Raw genomic sequence first — 21,503 nt, 5'->3', positions numbered from 1 at the left:
AACACCAGCACAGTGAGAGCACAGTTTGAGATCTGCTCCCTTCAGTCCCCAGGAACTCCAGTTCAAAGCCCTGTGAGTGACACTGTGAGGTCACCCAGGACACCAGTGCCACCAGTGCCACCCGCTCGGAGCGATTCCCAGCACACACATATCAACAGTGGGACTGTTTATACGCAGCCCTGCAGCCAAACTGCATTTATGAGGTCAAATTTACAACTGTTTTGGAGGAGAAAAAACTTTAATCTCATCAGTACCTCCTCCCTTGCAGACCCCAGCACAACAATGTGGAGCTTTCACTGAACCAGCCCACGAAAAAAACAGGAGAAGCCACTGGAGATGCAAGAAGTGTTGTTGTAAAAGGAGTAACAAGGATCAATTTTAAGGCTGCCCTACTGAACACTCAATTCCTTTCATTTGTCTGCCAGAGTGTTTCTTCCAGCACTAAATTAAATAAACACCCTGACCTTATAAACCCTCATTCACACCCAGCAGTGGCTCCAGCAGGACTCTGCACTTCCCTTCCCAGCACAAACACAGCAGCTTCCCAATGGGAATGAACTCCTGTTTAGCATTCAAGCTGCTCGGAGCAAAGACTGCCTTTCGTTAGCTCAGTTAAATAATAATAAATGAGAAAGAAGCTACTACTCTCAAAAGCAAATTTGCAATATGACACAGCAGCTTCTTATGCACCTGAAGGATCCTGGTGATCCAAAGGAAAGTCTTCACTGAGCAGCAGGGAAAAATATCCAGGTAACCCCTAAGACATGCACAGGCTGGTTGTACAGGTGGAAGATGAAACAAGGTGGGAAATGCTGTTTATTCTACCCATTCTTCAAACAGAGACTTCAGGAGATCCACAAATTCCAGGAGAGCAGGAGTTATATTTGGGACTCTTCTGAAAATTTGCAGGTTTTTTCGCTCTTTTCCGGGATTTGACAGAGCACAATCTTTGCTATCTGTGATATCCCTATGAAAGTCTATTTAATGCTAATCCTGCCAGCCCTGCTCCTGCTTTCCAGTGATACAAATCTCCAACGAGGCTCCTGGAGACACTCACACACTGGTGTGAACCTGAGGCAAAGCCACTGCCTGGAACCAATTTCAGCTCAATTTATTAGAAGCCTTTACATTCAATTCCTGCTTAAGCTAAAAATAGTGTGGGCCTATCTAAGCACATAGAGCTGCTATTTATTTTGTGAAATGGCTTTACAGCATTGCATTAAATTCTGCTTCTTTAATAAAAGCAGCTTCTCTGCTTTTCTCAGTCGCAACATTGGAGCTTGACAAGTTTTTCTTTGAACATTTCACGGCCTTCTCTGACACTAAAAATGATAGAGGAGAGAAATATTTGTAAGAGTGAGCAGCAGAAGCATCAGTGGGATCGATGTATCTCACAAACACTCCTGACAATACAGGGCTGGGCGAGGAGAACAAGGTTTTTGATGAAACAGTTCACTGACAATACAAACTCGCTGGTGATTGCCATTCCAAGGGCTCTTTCCAAAACAAACAGAGTTAATCAAGCAGCAAAACAGAGCTGAGAGACCAAGGGCTGATCATCTGCACGGTGCAGGAATTAGAGATGTGCTGGCACGTTAATGAGGGGCTGATTCCCACAGGTTCTCATCCCAGGAATGCTGGAGGGGTTGGTGTTCTGCAGCGTGGAGGGGGAAGGGTCCGGAGCACCAGGAACAGCTGGGGGGGCTCAGCCTGGAGAAAAGGAGGCTCAGGGGGGACCTTCTGGCTCTGCAACCCCCTGACAGGAGGGGGGAGCTGGGGGAAGTCGGGCTCTGCTGCCAGGGAACAAGGGACAGGACAAGGGGAAACACCCTCCAGCTGTGCCAGGGGAGGCTCAGGTTGGATACTGGAAAAATTTCTTCATGGAAAGGATTATCCAGCCCTGGCCCAGCTGCCCAGGGCAGGGGGGGAGTCCCCATCCCTGGAGGGGTTTAAAAACTTGTAGATGTGGCACGTGGGGATCTGGGGCAGAGGTGGCCTTGGCAGTGCTGGGGGGATGGTTGGACCCCATCTTGGAGCTCTTTTCCAGCCTAAATGATCTGGGATTCTCTGATCAATGTTACTCTCCAAATGTACAACATTAGAGACAAACTTTCAAATCCTGAGTTTCTCAGGGTCCTGCAGAGAACAACTGAAACTACAAACACCCTCAAGTAGCTGAACTCTGTTCTCCAGGGCTTTGTGCCTCTGCTGGGAATGTTTCTAAGTCTGCAAACTGCTTGGAAAGGTTACAGAGCCTACAACAGACAACTGCAGGGCTGGGAGGGTGGTGTTTTCATATATATCATAGAATTATTGAGGTTGGCAAAGCCCTCTAAGACCATGGAGTCCAACCATTAACCCAGCACTGCCAAGCCCACCACTAACCCATGTCCCCAAGTGCCATTTCCCAGCTTTTGATGCTTCTTCAGTGGTTTCTCCCCTATTTTAGGAAACCAGCCCCTTCCTGAGGGGCTTTTACACACCCTAAAAGCCTCTTGCCCAAATTGTATCTGTTTCCCTTTTCCATCTGTATTTATCCTTTCCCATATGTACATACCCACGGGTATTACACACAACCACATCCATACACACTCCCACAAGGGGAATTTTTAATAGTCCTACCATTAAGAAGCGACACCTCACTGTTTAAATCTGATTTAGAAAACCAGTGGAGGAGCAGTGACTGTCCCAGCCCAGCACAACAGGCTCAAACATCCTTGTGTGCCTGTCCAGGTGGAACAATGGGTTGTTATCCCTGTTTCAGAGCTCTCACACTGGTGATGGAAACACTGGTGATGTAACCTTCCCCCTTTCCTCTGCAGTGTCCTGCTCCTGCCATGTATTCCAGCAGGCAGGAGAGATTTTAGCAGACAGCAGAATAACAGGAAAAAGCAGCAAATGATGTTCCCAGCTCTTTGCCACAGCTACATTCTCACTCTTCACAGCGGGGTTTTAACAGCTTGAAATGCAAGACTAAAGCTGGAAAGAGGCAATTTGGTTTTGTGCACACTTTTAAATGACATTTCACTGGGAAAGTGAAATACCTGAGTAAGTCTCTAGCTTTGTTTTATTTCCCAAAAGAGAAAAGGAAAGAGAGCACACCTTTGTCCACCGGCAGAGCTTCACCCCGGAATGGCTCCCAATGAGTTTGTAACCTGAAAACAAAGCAAAAAATAATGAAGAGCTGATTTTAACCTGCAGTAATTGAGACATAAAACATACCAATGGGTACCCAAAAGGATTAAGCATCACAGACTCAGTGCTGCTCTTCCTCACTGGCCCCCAGGTGACACCCCCAGCAATGGCAGAGCTGCACATCAGAGCCAAGGCCGTGGCCACCCAAGGGACTTCAGCCAACTGGGAATGGTTCCTTTTGATGGGACGTTTATTTATATTGCTCAGTCCTGTTTGAATCAACAGGGTGGCCAGAAAACCCCTCTGTGGAACAGGCTGGCAGAACCACAGGTCTGCCCCAGCAATGTGGGAGGGAGCAGAACAGGGAATCACAGACATCTCCCTGGCCCTGAGCCATGACCTTCCAACAGCCTCTTCCCAGAAGCCAGGATCCCAAATCCCCACTGGCAGGTCTGACTGAGCCCAGAGGACAACACCTGATTCCCAGAGCAGCTGTGAGGGCAGGGGAAGGGACCCAACACGCAAAGCTCAGCCTAAATCCAACCTTCAGGCTCACCAGCTCCATCCCTGTGGTTTTGGTGCAGCCACAGCAAGGGAGCTGCTCCTCCATGCCCAGAGAAAGCACTGCCCCATTCCCAAGATCAACACAATTCCATTTAAATGTCTTGTTCCAGGAGGATTAATCTCACAACACTGATTAAGCACTAAGTGCTATTATTACCCAAACTGCTTGAGTAGGGTTATATCCCTCTTTGAAAAAAAAGTGCTTAGAGGCCAATATGTCTCAAGGATTAAAAGTCACTTCAAAATCAGCATAAAAATAAGAGGGATTTGTGATGCCTCGCTGTGTCACTCACAGGGCAGCTTTTCTGTGGCACTGGCCTGGCTGGCCCCAAACCCAGCACATCCCAACTACCTGCTTTAGGGGGCAAAAAAATATCAAATGTTAGCTGTCAGGTCTTCTTCCTGCCAACAAACCAGCATGAGCTGGACAGAGAAAAAAGTCTTCTGCTCAGCACAACTGGCCTTCAGCTCCTCCAAGCAGCAGCAGCACAATTCCCTGCCCTGCCTGTTTGTCCCTGGGCAGCTCTGGCACAAGATTCCAGGGAGAATTCCAAAGAGCCCCACACCTCCAAGGGCAGGGAGCCAGCCAGGAATGACAGTGCCAGCAGATGCCACAACAGCTGCACCAGGTGGAAGTTAAACTGTGTGAAGGCAGACACGGCCAAGGGGGAATCACGTGGAGCACAATGCTCTGGTTCTGCCACTCAAAGCCAGCTGGGATCTGCCCAGGCTCCTCTCCTGCTTCACCTGGGGTTTGATCCCAGCTCCTCACACCAGTTCTGACCTTGCTGGGGGGTCAGGACAGGTGGTTTTAGCCTGAGGTGACACAGGACACTGCACAAACAGCAGCACAGAGGAGGTGCCTGGCAGGACCCCCTGTGAGATGGCAAAGGGCCCAAGTGCCAGATGAAGTGAGGCTTTGGGGGCTTCAGAGCCAGGCTGCTCCCATGGCCTGGGCTCCATCTCCCTCCTGCTCTGTGGGGATGGACAATACTGCAACATTTGCCTCTCTGAGTGAATAACCCCCAATATCCAGAGGGATGGAGCAGCTCTGCTGGGAGGAAAGGCTGAGACAGTTGGGATTTTCATCCTGGAGAAGAGAAGCCCCAGGGTGACCTAATTGTGGCCTTCCAGGACCTGAAGGGGCTACAAGAAACATGGAGAGAGACTGTTTACAAGGTCTGGAGTGACAGGACAAGAGGGAATGGCTTCCCACTGCCAGAGGGCAGGGTTAGATGGGATACTGGAAGGAATCCTTCCCTGTGAGGGTGGGAAGGCCCTGGCACAGGTTGCCCAGAGAAGCTGTGGCTGTCCCTGGATCCCTGCAAGTGTCCAAGGCCAGGCTGGATGGAGTTTGGAGCAACTTGGAATAGTGGAAGGTGCCCCTGCTCATGGCAGGGGGTGGCACTGGATGATCTTTAATGTCCCTTCCAACCCAAACCATTCCGTGGTTCAGTTTTCTACCATGGAACTGACAGTCCCCAAAGCCATAAGCAATACTGGGGACACCTTTCCCTGGGACTGGATGACACCCAGAAGATCCTGTAGCAGGTTCTCACACTCTCCAGTGGCACAGCCTCACACACACAACTGCCTCTGGCTGTGACCCAGCATATCCCCCACCCTGGCTCTGCCCTGCCCAGATCTTCAACTTTTCTTTGCAAACAGGCTTGTCCAGCAAGGTCTAATCTCAACTGAGACCTCCCTGCACTGCTAAAATTCCTGTTCTTACAGGATTTCTGGATGAGAGCTCAAAGGAATGCTGCATTCCTCCTCCCTCTAATACAGCTGCCTGAGCCAGACTCTGCTGTCAACCAGCACAGCCCCAAGTCTTATTTTTGCCATTTTTCAAAATCCAGCAACGGCATTCATGGGAGATTATTCCCTCACAGATCACTTGTCAGTAGAAGTAATATGGCTGCTTTAAAATGGGCTTTGGAGGAAACTTAAATTGGAAATAGGACATGCTCTCCTAGATTTGCTGCTGAGCTGTTTGAGGGAAGAGAGAGGAAGCAGCTAAACTGAGCAAGATGCCAAGCACTGGAGCCCAGAGCTCCAGCATTTTCTCTTCAGTTACTGAAATCAACTTCCACCATGTGGAGCAGCCCCAGCTTCCTTTCAAGGCAAGGAAAACTGCCCATGTTCAACATCAAAACAGAGTCCTACAAACTACAGCCAGCTTTAGGGATGAGAAGGGGTTTACTCATCTTGGTTGCTGCCAGGAGGCCCAGCTGTGGTGACAGGAGGGAACAGCAGGACTTGCAGAACTCCCTAAAGTTACTGTGCAGAGAAATTGGGTCCTTCACCACGGGGGAAACGGGGAGGAGTGTGGTCACCCTGCTAGAGCCACACAGTGAGTGCTGCTCTGACACTTGGGAATGAGATAAAATATCAGTGGCCAAGGCTGGGCACTGTTTACAACTCTGCTCCAGGTGAGCAGAGACTTTACAGTCTCTTTCTTGAAGCACTTGCTGTGCTGCTGGGAAGGAGGCAGTAAAAGAGTCTGGGCTAAAGGGAAGTACAAAAGGTTAAGCAAGAACCAAGCAGTGTCACAGAATCGTGGAACTGTTGTGGTTGGAAAGACCTCCGAGATCATCGAGTCCAACCTTTCCCCCAGCACTGCCAAGGCCACCACTAACCCATGTCCCCAAGAGCCACATCCATGTCTGCTAAACCCCTCCAGGGATGGGGACTCCACCACTGCCCTGGGCAGCTGGGCCAGGGCTGGACACTCCTTTAATGAATAAATTCCTTCTGTTGTCCAACCTGACCCTCCCCTGGCACAGCTGGAGGCCGTTCCCTCTCCTCCTGTCCCTTGTTCCCTGGGAGCAGAGCCCGACCCCCCCCAGCTCCCCCCCTCCTGTCAGGGGGTTGCAGAGCCAGAAGGTCCCCCCTGAGCCTCCTTTTCTCCAGGATGAGCCCCCCCAGCTCCCTCAGCTGCTCCTGCTGCTCCAGCCCCTTCCCCAGCTCCCTTCCCTTCCCTGTACACGCTCCAGCCCCTCAGTGTCTTTCTTGTCCTGAGGGGCCCAGAACTGTCCCCAGGATTTGTGCAGTGCCAGCACAGGGGGACAGTCACTTCCTCACTGCAAAGTTTCAAACCAAACGTGAAAAAACGCCCTCCAAACCCAGCTTGGAGGGTCTCCAGCCCTGTTTCCCTTTTTCCCTTCAGGAAGCTCAGGGCAGCTCAACTCCTCCACTAGCTCTGCCACAACTTCCCCCTGGCTCTGCCATGGAATTCTCTGGAATCAAATCCCACTGATGGTCCCAAGTCTGCACCAGTGGGTGCCAGGACTTCCCAGCCACACATTCCCTGCTTTGCTCTTAAGGGATATTACTCAGGAGCAATAAGTCTAAGTGAATATTTGGATACAGCACCTTCCAAACAATCCAGTGTGTTGTCTTGATGGAACTGCTCACAGTCCCTCTGTATCTTCAGATGCTAAAGCTGAACAAACCAACCTATTTATCAGTTCTCCAGCTTGATATTCAAAGGATTCCTTCAACTATAAACAGGCTCACAGTAATCAGCTCGACTCCTGTCTAAAGGCCCAAAGAGCATCTAATCTGAAGGCTGTGTATTAGCTGATCCTGCTGGAGATGATAAATTTGGGATGACCCAGAAGCTTGCCAAACTTCCCTGAAATTAAGTGTCACTTTTAGAGACATGAATTAAGCTTTAAAACAAGCTTTGGGGTGAAATGAGTGTTATCAGGCAGTAACACCAGGCTGAGAAACATTTGGAGATTGCTCACCCTGACAGCCCAAGCAGAGTTTAACAGCCCACAGAGGGACTTTGAAGGGGAGAGATGGTCATGTCAGAGGATTGCTCCAGTGTCTGGGGCAAAACTGGGCTGCAGCTCCTGGAAGCTACATTGCAGCATTTCAACTCCATCATGGAAATTATAAAGTTCTTCCTCTGAAAGTCAAAGGGCTCATGGAGGGACCCAGCTGAGCTCTCAGCCCTGAGCCAGGACTCTCTGTCTATAAACCCACGGCACATTTTGGGATATCAAGGAGTTCTGGTTGTGGTTTGCCAGTGCCATTCACACAACCAGCCTTTCTAAGGTCCTGCATGGGGATGAATTATGCAAATAAATGAACAATTACATTATTTTTGGAAGCTGAACAGATAAACTGAATTTCTACCAGTACAACTGTCCCAGTACAATCAGCAGCAGGGCCATATCTGCACAGGCTGAAAAACTGAGCTGTGAGACAGCCCTGCTGAACAGCTCCCAAACACTGCTGAGGAGCAGAATGTCCAGAACAAACCCCACAGACAGAATCACTGAGGCTGGAAAAGCCCTCCAGGATCACTGAGTCCACCCTGTGCCCCATCCCCACCCTGTCCCCCAGCCCAGAGCACTGAGTGCCACCTCCAGTCCTTCCTTGGACACCTCCAGGGGTGGGGACTCCAAACCTCCCTGGGCAGCCCCTTCCAGTGCCTGACCACCCTTTCCATGGAGAAATTCCTCCTGATGTCCAACCTGACCCTCCCCTGGCACAGCTGGAGGCCTTTCCTTCTCCTCCTGTCCCTTGTTCCCTGGGAGCAGAGCCCGACCCCCCCCCGGCTCCCCCCTCCTGTCAGGGGGTTGCAGAGCCAGAAGGTCCCCCCTGAGCCTCCTTTTCTCCAGGCTGAGCCCCCCCAGCTCCCTCAGCTGCTCCTGCTGCTCCAGCCCCTTCCCCAGCTCCACTCCCTTCCCTGCACACCCTCCAGCCCCTCAATGTCTTATTTAATTTAATTATGAAAGAATACAAGTAGATCAGTGGTTGAAAAATCCCCCAGAACTATAAGGAAAGGACCCAGCCATCCCTGTCCAGGAGTGCAGTCACCACCAGCCTGGAAAAGCCAATCTGGTGTCACATTGTGCTTCACAAACTCTAATGGCTTTCACAAGGCTGTTGGTCTGAGAAGAGCAATACAGAGCTGACAAATGAGTGTGGTTCTATCAAGCACTCCCCTGAAATAAAAGCCTCTGCTCTGAAGCAATGATTATCTGTTAAAGCTGAAACTCAGTGCACAGAGAGGAATTTCACACCAGGAGAATGTTTACAGAGGAAAAAAGTTCCCAATTTCCTGCTGTTTTGCAAGAGTGCAGTTCAAAAGGGCCAGAGCTGAAGGATGGTGGCACAGCAGGATCCAAAGCTGAAACATAACTGCTGCACTTGAGCCACCACCCAAAAGACTAGAATTCATTACTAGAAAATTAATAATAATAATAATAAATAATAATAACATCAAAAATGCCCTTGGTGAAGAACCTGTTCAGACTGTATCAGTATTTAACACAAATTTAAAAATAAGGCCATTCTGGACAGCGGAATTTTTCAGATTGCCCAAGCACGAGAGGAGAAACCTTCAGGTTCACTCCTTGAACTCCTCAACCTTCAAGAAATCCTTGCCAAGCCCACCAAGACCTACTTTAGATTCTCTCTTTGTCTGCAAAAGTGCTCTTAAAAGTACAGAAGTCTCGTGATTTGTGAAGGACTCGCTTCCATGAGCTCAGAGCAGGAGAGAGGACACGAGAAGGGACTGCAGGACTGCACCCTGAATGCAGAACCACTGTCATTCCCAAAGGGATGGGAAGCTTGGACTTCCAGCTGCTTCAGATCCATCTTGTTGTACACAAAACGAACACCTGGAGTGTTTTTAACATCTAGGAAAAGTCTCCTGAATTAGTGAAAGGAATAAGTTGCTTCCCAGGCAGCCCAAACCCAACCTGGCATCGAGTGAGACTGGCAAAGTTCAAGGTGGGAATGCCAGGAGCTGGAATAAATTCCAGCCTCAACAGCTGATCATAAAAGAGCTCAAGAACTCTTAAAACTGGCTTTTTGCTTCGCCCCAGATGCCTATTTTAATCCAAGAGCACCTTTTCCTCTGCAGCACAGAAGTGCCTGGGCAGTGGGAACATAAATCCTCCAGTACTCAAAGGCAGAATTTCTTGTCAAATTATGGCTTTGACAGGAGCAACCTCAGACACCAATGATATTTTCAGCTGTACCAACACCAGAAGAAAAGCCTTTTGTATCTGGCCCCTTTGACAAAGAACATTGTGACAAGCCAGAGCATTCCCTGAACAAACTGTTTGCCAGGAATGTGTCCCACTGGGGACCCCTACCAGGGTTTGGAGAAGGGAGCCCACGGGCAGCAACACTGTGGCAGCTCAGCCATCCCCCAGACTGCAGGTTCTTGGGACCTCCTCCCACTCAAGGAGAGATGGAGGAAGGAGGTTCATCCCTCAGCCCAAGTAGCTTCACTCACTTCTACACCAGGTTTGCCATCCTGAGAGAACTGCTGCTCCCAAAAATGGGATCATAGAACAGTTTGGGGGGGAAGGGACCTCAAAGACCAACCAGCCCAATTGGTGATTCAGCCATTCCCACAGGGAATGGCTTCCCACTGCCAGAGGGCAGGGTTAGATGGGATATTGGGAAGGAATTCTTGGCTGGGAGGGTGGGGAGGCCCTGGCACAGGTTGCCCAGAGAAGTTGTGGCTGCCCCAGCCCTGGGAGTGTCCAAGGCCAGGCTGGATAAACTTGGAGCAACCTGGGCTAGTGGAAGGTGTCCCTGCCCATGGCAGGGGGGGTAGGTTCAGATTATCTTTAATGTCCTTCCAACCCAAGCCATTCCAGGATTCTATGATTCTTTATTCACAGGGGAAAAAAAAAAATAAATCAATAAATCTGCAAGAACTTGACACACCAGTGTCAGCTCGGGCCGAAGGTCAGGGTGGAAGGTGCCAGCCTGCAAAAGTCTGTTCCTCAGGTCAGAACAAATCCAAAAAGAGACAGAACTACAAGTTGCTGCAATCTGGATTTTATTTGGTTGTGTTTTACTGAGACACTTTTCAGTCACCCAGGGCACATTCCCTTCTCCACATTCCCATGTGCCTGCCCTGTCCCTTGTGTGGGGAGACTGTCACCTTCTGAAGAAAGGACACTGAACCTTATCCTTGCCTGAATGTGTCCTGTATTTTCCTCCAGCTTAGACTTAATTTCAAAGACCAACACCCTCCAAACCCCTTCCAAAATCTAAAACAAACCCCCCCGAAAAAGGGTGCACTTCAAATAGAAATGCATTTATACTTATTTTCCTTTATTATACATGGGGTAATTCTACCAGCTCCATCACACGAGGGGAGAGTCAGGCCCTCAAAACTGAGCTTTCACCATCTCCTCTGCTCCTGAGAAGTTGCTACATCAGTGCCAGTAAATTAGCATTGCAGTCAGGTCCTGGCAGCTTCCACATGGTGGGACTTCAGCACCTTCTGCTGCCTGGACTCTTCCCTTTTAACTGGTGTTCACTCCTTATTTACACAGACATTTCCTGAGGAATTGATCTTCTCTACGCCTGGCTTTGGTCACTGTATTTATTCTGCTCACTAAGAGTAAAGTGTTAATTAGCAAACTAATTTTTCATCTCCCCACGGCCAATATTTGATTGGCACATTTTGGGGACTGCACCAGCCTCGCTAATCCCTGGCCCAGCTGTGGGCTGCTGGTGCCACCTGGAGTACAACAGCTGCACCCAAAACCTCCCAAATCCCAAACACTGGAGCACACAGCCTGCAAAAATCTCTTTCCCCAAAGTCTGGACACTGCAAAAGCTCAGCACAGGGAGCCAAGCTGAGCTGGTCACGAGAGCTGGGAGCTGCAGGCACCGGAAAGCTCAGCCCAGGGAGGGACAGCAAAAGCCACCAAATGCTTTTAAAAACCTCAACTCCAAGTTGGTGAGCACTTGAAAAGCCCAGCTTTCAGTATTTGTCTGAAATCAGCCTCTTGCTTGCCCAAATACACCGAGAAACACAGACTAAAGTACATTTTTAGCTCGACTACGAAGTCAAAGCACAACAAAAAGTGGCAGCTGAAGCAGCCCAGGCTATTTTGGACATGAGCTGTGTCCTGATACACCCCTTGCCTTTGGATACAAGTAAAACAGAGGTATCCTGGACACCCTGGGGCTAAATTGTAGATCAGGAAAGATAGAACAATTCAAGAGGACTGCAGCAAAACTGTCCCTGTGGGAGCAGAGACACAACAGAATAATTTATCCAATGTCGGGGGGGTCAGTCTTTGGCATCAGTAACACATCCCCACATCCAGAAATACATGGGAGGAACAGAGTAAGGAATCAGAGAATTCCACAATGGTTTGTGTTGGAGGGACCTTAAAGCTCACCCAGTCCCACCCCCAGCCATGGGCAGGGACACCTTCCACCAGCCCAGGTTGCTCCAAGCCCTGTCCAACCTGGCCTTGGACACTTCCAGGGATCCAGGGGCAGCCACAGCTTCTCTGGGCAACCTGTGCCAGGGCCTCACCACCCTGGCAGGGAACAATTCCTTCCCAATATCTCATCTAAAACTACTTTTCCAGTTTGAAGCCATTGCCCTTGGAATCTCCTGAGCAAACATTCAGCTCTTCAGGGCGTTGAGTTGGTTTTTTCCGTGTCACTCCTGGACATTTAAGAGAAGCACCTCAGGTAGGACCTGCAGCTCTGCCAAACACACCCTCTGAGGTGACAGGGCTGCTGGAAGGGGCTGGCACTGAGCTCCAAATCCTTCAGGAAGTCAGTGCAGTGAAACAACAACTCTCCCAGCTGCCAGGCTGCACTCCTGTGCTCAGCAGGAAAACGTGTTTGGCTTCCAATGGGATCATCAGCACCAGTAAAACATTTGGCAAATCAAGGTGGGGTTGTGACTAACGATGGTAACGACCCCAACAGGGGTCACACTGACTCATGGGATGTGCTGAGCTGGGAGGGACCCCCAAGGATCCTGGAGTCCAACCCTCAGCCCTGCACAGGCCCAGCCCCAAGAGTCACCCCCTGTGCCCCAGAGGATCAGCCAAACCCTCCCTGAGCTCTGGCAGCCTTGGGGCTGTGCCCACTGCCCTGGGGAGCCTGGGCAGTGCCCAACCAGCCTCTGGGGGAAGAACCTTTGCCTGAGATCCAACCTGAGCCTGCCCTGACACACAGAAGAGTGGTTTGGTTTGGGGTTTTTGTTTGTTTTACAGAAAAAAAAAAAACACACTGTTTGTTTTTTTACAGTCATCTTTCCTATTAAAACAGCAGCTTGAGACTCCCTCTAAAGCTAAACAAGGATCAAGATGCACTTCCTGAAAAATCAGCAGCTCCAGGAAGGCTCCCACGCACTTCACCATGTCCAAAATCCTCCTGGCACCCAGGTCAAACAAAAACTTCCATCCCAGTAGGGATCATTTCAAGAATCTACGAGCAACTACAGAAAGCAAACGTTAATATTGGGCTGTAAATCCTAATAACCACAGAAAACGTTCCCATGAAGAGTTTGCTTCTATTTTCGGTTTATTTCATTTCTTTCCCTCTACCTAAACACATGGAATGACTAAAGCATCAGGAGCACCACTGCAAATCTCACACACAGACACTGCCAGTGTCTCTCCCACTCCACTTTTCCTGGAGGCACTAAAGAGCCTGGGCTGTGTCTGTGTTTTATGCAAGGCTGAGCACTGATGGGATGGAATCAGGGCTGGCTCACAGCACAAGCTGTGACTTTAAAAAGCAACTATTACTGAGCACCTTTTATCAAGCTATCTGCAAGCAGGCAACTACAAGGGCTTACACACCTCGACAACACAACCCAACCCAGCTAAATTTAGCCCAGATTCAATGCCAGGGCTAAAATAAAACCATTGCTTAAGCAATATTCACTTTATCTACAGCAAGGGAAATTTGTTTGAAGGTGAATCAAGAGGTTACAACAGCCTGAAGAGATGCTGCTCAAAGGCAAACTCTGTTATGCAAGTGCAGTGTCAAAGAACAGCTTTCTCTGAACCACTAATACTTGTTTTCCTTCTCTTCGGGCTAATTGTGCCCTCAGGGATAATCTCGAAAAGGACTTTTTACAAGAGCTTGTAGTGCCAGGACAAGGGGGAATGGCTTCAAACTCAGAGGGCAGGGTTAGATGGGATGCTGGGAAGGAGGGTGGGGAGGCCCTGGCACAGGTTGCCCAGAGAAGCTGCCCCATCCCTGGGAGTGTCCAAGGCCAGGTTGGAGCAATCTGGGCTGGTGGAAGGTGTCCCTGCCCATGGCAGAGGGTGGAACTGGGGGATCTTTAATGTCCCTTCCAACCCAAACCACTCTGTGATTCCACCCCCAAAGCAATCAGTTGCTGCTCAATAAATCAGATTCTCTTTTGACTCCACTGCACTTGTTATCTGTGGAGGGAATGATGCTGAGGGAAGGAGGGAGTTGGTTTATTTTTATAGCCACAAAAACCTCTCTTGGTTTGTTATTGGCAGGAAAAACGTTACATGACACGAAAAAGAAACAACTTTTCTTCTTCACTGCTGAGTGACCATTACAGAATTGGGTGAGCAGCAGAGGAGGGGAGGGCTGGGAGGGGCAGCTGGAACTACAAGGAGACAGACACAATAGTTTTAAGCCTTTGAAAATGCAGATTTGAAACAGCAGCTCCTACTGGTTGATCCAATACTGGCATTACCCGGAATGCCAAAGGAAGGGAGGAATATGGACCCACTAGTCAGGATAATGAATTCCTGTCCCTGGAGCACCACGAGGAAACCACAACTCCCTGGGGAGCCTTCCTTTGTGTCAAAAAAACTCTGGGAGGAAGGTGACCTTCCATTTGCCAAATGGCCACTTCTTAAAACAGCAAAGTTTCATTCACGCCCCAAAAGCAAACCAACAGTGACTGGGTGAGACAAACACCCCTACAACCCTACAAATACCACCCAGGGCCAGCACAGAGCCCTGCACCCCAAAAAAGGCAGGGCAGGGTACCAAAAACCTCTCAGGGGTCAGTAGCACAGGTACCAGAGCCCACCCGGGGTCCTGTGTCCCAAAGTAACAATCACACGGGGCATGGGGAGAACTTCAGAGCTCGGCTCTCAGGGACCACAAGGGCCTGCTCAGAAGCACCAGGAGAGATGCCCAGGGCAGTGGTGGAGTCACCAGCCCTGGAAGTGTTCAAAACCACGTGGATGTGGCACTTGAGGACGTGGGTTAGTGGTGAACGTGGTGGTGGCACTGGGTGGGTGGTTGGACTTGACGATCTGAAAGACCTTTTCCAACCTTAACAATTCCATAATGTTGATTTAGCAACAGAACTGAGCACACTCTCTCCTAAGAGGTAAAAGAAATTAGACTAAACTGCCTTCAGTCTCCACCTGAGCAGCAAGGGGAAGCTCCATCACCTTTCCAGGGCTCAGTCTGGCTCCTCTCGTGCTTGTCCTTTGCTTTAAAAAAGTCATGAAATTCCTTCCAACTGTTCTCCAGAGCTCACTGACCTAATCATCTGGTGGATGGTTAGTTTAAAATTAGTTTGAACTCGTTCCTAGTTTGGAAATACGTTTCAGTAACAAAATCAGAGTTTGAAACTGAAATAAAAGCAGGGGACTAAAGGGAAAACAGAGGTGTAAAGCTGATCTTGAAATATTCTCTGAGGAACCTCCACTCTGGGAGCTGGAGGCACGTGGGACCATCAGCATCGCTCCCCTGCTGATGCTTTAAACCCTGGGAACTCCAAGTTGGCCATGAGCCAGCAGTGTGTCCTGGGGCCAGGAGGGACAATGGGATCCTGGGGAGCATCGGGAAGAGCATTGGAGCAGGTCAGGGAGGGATCCTGCCCCTCTGCCCAGCCCTGGGGAGGCACATCTGCAGGGCTGGGCCCAGCTCGGGCTCCTCAGCACAGCAGGGACAGGCAGCTCCTGGAGCAGGGCCAGGAGGCCACAGAGGTGATGTGGGGTCTGGAGCCTCCCTCTGATGAGCAGAGACTGAGGGAGCTGGGCCTTGTCTAGAGAACAGAAGGTTGAGCAGGGATCTCATCAATCCATACAAATATCTCCATGGCAGGAGCCAAGAGGATGGTGCCAAACTCTCCTCAGTGGTGCCCAGTGACAGGACAAGGAGTGATGTCCATAAACCAAACCACAAGTTCCACCTCAACATGAGGAAGAACTTCCACATGAGGTGGCAGAGCACTGGAACAGCTGCCCAGGGAGGCTGTGGAGTCTCCCTCTCTGGAGACATTCCAAACCCACCTGGCTGTGTGCCTGTGTCACCTGCTCCAGGTGACCCTGCCTGGGCAAGGGGTTGGACTGGATGATCTCCAGAGATCCCTTCCAACCCCAACTATCCTGTGTTCTGTGGTCTTTGTCCTGCCATGACTGAGGGTCCAGAGCAGCCTCTGTCACACAAAGAACACCCCCTTCCACGGCTCTGGTCAAAGTCCACCCCCAAACCCCCCAGGGCTGTGCAGCCTCACCTTGTTTTGTGAGCGCGTCCCTCAGGGCCGGCGTTATCATCTCCCTCTTCTCCTCCTCCTCCTCCTTCCTCCCAGGGTTCTCTCTCCTTCCAACATCTCCTTCCTGGAGCTCATGTTCTCTCTGTTCAAAGACAGTGAATTACAACCATCTACATTCCAGCATCACACTTGAAACACTGTGGCACAGTTCAGTTAAACCAGTGACAACTGCCCACACAGCAATTCCTGCTTTGGTGTAGTCCTGCATTTTATCCCTTTTCCCTTCAGACTCTGGCCCTTTGGTAATTTAGGACAGTAAATCTGAAAGAAAAATCCCACAACACACTGGATTTTTTTCTACTAACACAGCAATGACATTCTCAAGGATGTTTTAACAAACAGGGCGTTAAATCCTATCCAAGAGTGAGAGGGACTCCAGGATTTAAGCCCCAGTGCTCCATGGCTGCACAACCACCCCTTATCTCCACAAGGAGTGACACATATTTGGGAGAGGAACCCACACCACCCCAGTGACAGCCCAGGAGTTCACAGAGCAGAATTTGTGCTCTCCACAAGCCCCCTGAGGCAGCACCCACAGGCATCACCAAAATTCAGCCACCAGCAAAGACCCTGCAAGGAAAGGCTGTTCCCTGCCCCACAGCCAACTGCAGCAGCATCCCATGGAAGTCTGGCTTCCAGCTGAGCCCTTGGAGCTCACTAAAAACCAAAGGCAAGGAATATCAGGCTCCAAACAGAAGAAGCAAACCCTGGCACGTAAAAAGTGGTGAATCCCCCGCTGAGTGTCACTTCTGAGACTTTCTGGGTATTTATTGTCTCATGTCTGCACAAAGAAGCATCAAAGTGTAAATAATGACTTGGATATTTCATGCAACTTGTAATCTGTCAGCTCTTTATGGCTTTTATTATGGGAGTTATGGATAAACAACAAACAAAACCAAGCAGAGGACATTTTGTCTGCACAAAACTGAGGGTATTTCACAGCCAAGGCTCTTTTGTGCCAAAGGCATCAAGAAGTTCATAGAAATGCTTCCAGTTTTTGAGTCTGCCCACCAACTGTCAGCATCACTAAGGAAACCAGTGCTCCTGACTTGCCAGACTGTTCTTCCCAAGCAGGGAAAGGAATTTGGCTGCTCCTGGATGTAAACAGGCTTATTTTGTACCTGAGAAAATAAAAGGTGCCTCCGAAAAAAAATCAGAAGTAGTAATAAACCCCCCACACACAGACCCAGAGGTTAAAGGACAAAACAGTTCCTGATAAGCACTGGAGAAGGAAGCAGGACAGTAAAATATTTAGGGACAGAGATTATTGCCTTCCTTACTCATTTTGGATAAAACTGGGCTCGCAGGCTCAGAGATGTTGTGCAGGAAGATCTTTTCCAACAACCACAACATGGTCCTTCCTGAAGGAGAAAGCTGTGTCCATCTTCTGCTTCCTCACACTCAGTTTGCTGAGCTTCCAGGAGGGAATTCCTTGGGTTTTATAACACATCCAAACTCCCCTCAAAGGCTACATCTAATAATTACCTGTCATTTGGTGCGTTTACAAGCTCATTTCTTGAGCCTTGATCTTCATTTATCTCTTCAACAGTAAAATATTAATATTGCTGGGAAAGCCTCAAGCATAAGGAAGGAAGGAAGGAGATGGAAGATGAAGATTTTATCTATTAAGTGTTAAATAAAGAGTTTCTCCTGCCACAAGTCATCATTTCAGCCAGAACCAGGCCCAAGGAAAGGCTCTGCCTTAGACTGAGCACCCTGGGCTAGTGGAAGGTGTCCCTGCCCATGGCAGGGGGTGGGACTGGATGAGCTTTAAGGTCCCTTCCAACCCCAACCATTCCATGATTCTGAGATTTGGGAGCCACTCAAAATGCTCAGAAGGATTCAAACATGGACATGTGCCCTGTAATCTCATGCCAGGCCAATTCTCCCAGAACTAACCCTACATTAGGGAGCACATCATAACATTTAAAATGCAGCAAATTGATTTGATTCCAAATGAGACATCCCACCCAAGACACTCTCCAGATATGGAAGGAGTCTTTCTGCATTTAAAGCATTTGCATTTCTACCTCCCTGTCACTGCAGGGTCGGAAAAAGGCACCTAAAATCCCATTCTGGCAGAGCAGAAATACAGTTCACTAATCATTTTTCCCCTCCCAGAGATGATCATAATTTTCCCTCCCCACACCCTGATGTCAAAGCCTGTAAACAAAACAATCCTGTGTTTTTCCCTGAGCTGCAATCCCTGACTCGTTCCCTTTGGCAAGTGATGGGCTTCAGATACTCCTTGTGTGGGAAACGGGAATTCCCAGCCCAGGGATTTGTATTTATTTGCTTAATAAACCTTTCAGATCTGTTATTTAGGGTTGGAGCGAAGAGAACAAAAGTTAACTTTGCACAGAGCAAACTTCTCCAGTTGTGGTGATTTAGCAGAGAGCCCCGTAGTAAATCCAAGGCAAATTCCTGCCTTTCCATAACAAATCAAGCAAGCAGTGACAAGAGCCAGCTTTTCAGGCCCCTTTTTTCACTGCCAGAAAAATGAAGAGTCATCCCCTGGTGTGTATTCCCAAAGAAGAGAACCTACAGATGAGAAACCTATGGATACACCCGGATTCCCTGGAATCAGGACTCAGCAGAGCTGGAGAGGGGGGGTTGGGTTTGATTTGAATAAAAGCAGTTGAACCTCAGATAGAGGTGAAGGGAAGGAGGAATCTCTTCCCTTTTCCTGCCATCCAGGCAGAGCAGCACAGCCCCTGTGGGCACAGAGCACCCAGTTCGGAGGGGTCCAGAGCATCTGACACAGGGCACAGTCCCAAAAAGAGGCTCAGCACCCCCTGCCAAGGCAGAGGTGCTGCTGCCACTTGGATAAATCACCTTCCAAGTGTTCTAAGAGGCTTCCTACAGATTTGCTTCCCAAACTCATCCAAGTGTGACCAACAGGATGTGCTGCTGCCACTTCTCCTCCTCTTTGAAGAGCTCTCTCCAAGATGTCCAAGTGCCCAGTATCTCCCTGGTTTCTATTTTGTTACATCAAATATCCTGCAAATTAATATTGCAGAGGGGAGAAAAATAAAAAAAGGTACCTAAACTCCATGCCAAGGCTGAGAAAGTTGGGGCTGTTCAGCCTGGGGGAGGGAAGGTTGTGTGGTGACCTCACAGCACCTTCCAGGAGCTGAAGGGGCTCCAAGGCAGCCAGGAAGGGACTCTGCATCAGGAACTGCAGTGACTGGACAAGGAGAACGGGTTCAAACTCTAAGAGGGGAAATTTAGGTTGAGTACTGGGAAGAAATTGTTCCCTGTGAGGGTGGTGGGGCCTTGGCACAGGTTGCCCAGAGAAGCTGTGGCTGCCCCTGGATCTCTGGAAGTGTCCAAGGCCAGGTTGGACAGGGTTTGGAGTAACCTGGGCTGGTGGAAGGTGTCCCTGTCCATGGCAGGGGGTGGAACAAGGTGGTCCCTTCCAACCCAAACACATTCTGTATGATTCCCTAAATTAACTTAATTTAGCACTTTCAGCCTCATGGCTCTATTGTTGATTTGCCACGGCTGAAAAAACAAAGTTCCCCCAGAAGCTTTTACTCTGAGAAGAAAAATGACACCCAGAATACCCCAATTTTGACTAAATTTCTTTCCTGCTTAACCTCCCAGTGATCAGACAAGAGGGAACCCTTGGCCTTGCCATGATTTACAGCCTCATCCATCTAAAGGCTCCAGGATCTTTTAGCAAATGAAAGGCACAAGCATTAGGAAAACAGTGATACATCAGGGGCTGGAGCCAGGACCAAGGAACCAGAGCTGAGGGAAAACACTGGCAGGGCTCTCAGGAAAAGGCTGCCTGGCAGCAGGAAGGATTAGCAAAAGTTTCCCTGGGGAGCTGTTAAATGAAGTACTAAAGTTCATGAATTACATGACTGAAGAGTTAAAGTTCACAGCAAGCAAAGCTCCAGGGGCAGGAGGACAGCCAGGAATGCTGACAGCTTTTCCCCTCCCTCATCTGTCAGGGATGGCAAGAGCCACATGGGGATTTGGGAAGTTGATGAGACATCAGGCTGCCCACAGGAATGGCACTTGTTTCCCTACAAAACAACCTTCCTGTAAGGCTAAAACACATGGAAAAGAAGGGCCAGGGAGCAGGCTTCCACAGGGATACTCTGGAGCACAAGGAGACCTCAGTGCAGTTCCAACTTGCTGGGCAGGGGCAGAGGAGGGGCAGGGACTGAGCTCTGCTCTGGGGGGACCAGGGACAGGACCCAGGGAATGGCTGGAGCTGTGTCAGGGCAGGCTCAGGTTGGATCTCAGCCAAAGGTTCTTCCCCCAGAGGCTGGTTGGGCACTGCCCAGGCTCCCCAGGGCAGTGGGCACAGCCCCAAGGCTGCCAGAGCTCAGGGAGGGTTTGGCTGATCCTCTGGGGCACAGGGGGTGACTCTTGGGGCTGGGCCTGTGCAGGGCTGAGGGTTGGACTCCATGATCCTTGGGGGTTCCTCCCAGCTCAGCATATCCTGGGATTCTCTGAGAGGAGCAGAGGTGCTCTGTGGACTGTCCTGCTCCAGGTTCAGAGCTCTGGCTGTCACAGCCCAGCTGTCACAGGCACAGACAGAGCTGCAGCTCACTCAGCCCGTGGATAAACACCCTGTCAGTCCCACAGCCACCCCGTTCTCCCTGCTGTCACTCACAGCAGAAAGGGCTTGGAGCCTTCACAGGGAGATGAATGCTGGAAACTTGGCCTGAGTGAGCTGTGAACCAGCAAACAGCCCAACAGCAAGAAAATCTTATTAAAAAGAGCTGCCAGAGTCAACACAATCCCAGGCTATGTCCCCACACCACCACTGCTGCCCAGTGAAGCACAAGAGCCTGAACCAAAGTGAAGAACTGAGAGATGGAACAGGGCAATCCATCCCCTTGCCAGGACTGAAACACGAGGTGGCTTGGCCAGAAGTAAAAATCATGGCCTGTGCTGTCAAGAAGTGGCCCTTAAACCATAGAATCATCCCAGAATGGTTTGGGTTGGAAGAGACTGTAAAGCTCATCCAGTTCCACCCCCTGCCATGGGCAGGGACACCTTCCACTAGCCCAGGTTGTTCCAAGCCCTGTACAGCCTGGCCTTGGACACTTCCAGGGATGGGGCAGCCACAGCTTCTCTGGGCAACCTGTGCCAGGGCCTCCCCACCCTCCCAGGGAACAATTTCTTCCCAGTATCCCATCTAACCCTGCCCTCTGGCAGTGGGAAGCCATTCCCCCTTGTCCTGCCACTCCAGGCCCTTGGAAATAGTCTCTCCCCATCTTACTTGTAGGGTCCCTTCAAAACGGGAAAAGTCCTTGAGAAGTTCTGACTGATAGCAAAAAAATTAGAAAAAAAACAACCCCAGAAGCCAAGATTTCTCCCTGCTGGGGTAGAAACCTTTGGGAATATTCAATGAGGAAGTGGAAGGAAGCTCCATCCACATCTCACTCCCTGCGTAGGGCAGGGTAACAGAAGGTTTCCTTATCTCCTGCTACCCTCCTTCTGTAGGGCACCCCTTCTGTAGGGCACCCCTTCTGTAGGGCAC

The 21,503-nt window shown here is 49.9% G+C and overlaps 1 protein-coding gene across 6 annotated transcripts in view; it reads right to left on the bottom strand.

Annotated features, from left to right (window-relative positions):
• TYW1 (tRNA-yW synthesizing protein 1 homolog) overlaps positions 1 to 21,503 on the bottom strand; it is a 96,764-nt gene that overhangs the window by 59,733 nt on the left and 15,528 nt on the right. For all 6 annotated transcript variants that reach the window (XM_027668253.1, XM_027668254.1, XM_027668255.1 and 3 more), the window contains exons 8-9: positions 15,962 to 16,082; positions 3,103 to 3,155 (exon numbers count right to left, since the gene is read on the bottom strand). In XM_027668253.1, coding sequence (XP_027524054.1) covers positions 3,103 to 3,155; positions 15,962 to 16,082 — 174 coding nt within the window. The remainder of the gene's footprint in view (positions 1 to 3,102; positions 3,156 to 15,961; positions 16,083 to 21,503) is intronic.

The sequence above is a fragment of the Corapipo altera genome, unplaced genomic scaffold (genome assembly GCF_003945725.1).
Source record: "Corapipo altera isolate COAL_440 unplaced genomic scaffold, ASM394572v1 216, whole genome shotgun sequence".
Classification (NCBI taxonomy): domain Eukaryota; kingdom Metazoa; phylum Chordata; class Aves; order Passeriformes; family Pipridae; genus Corapipo; species Corapipo altera.
The sequence above is the reverse complement of the archived record's forward strand: the minus strand, read 5'-3'. Positions and strand labels throughout refer to the sequence as shown.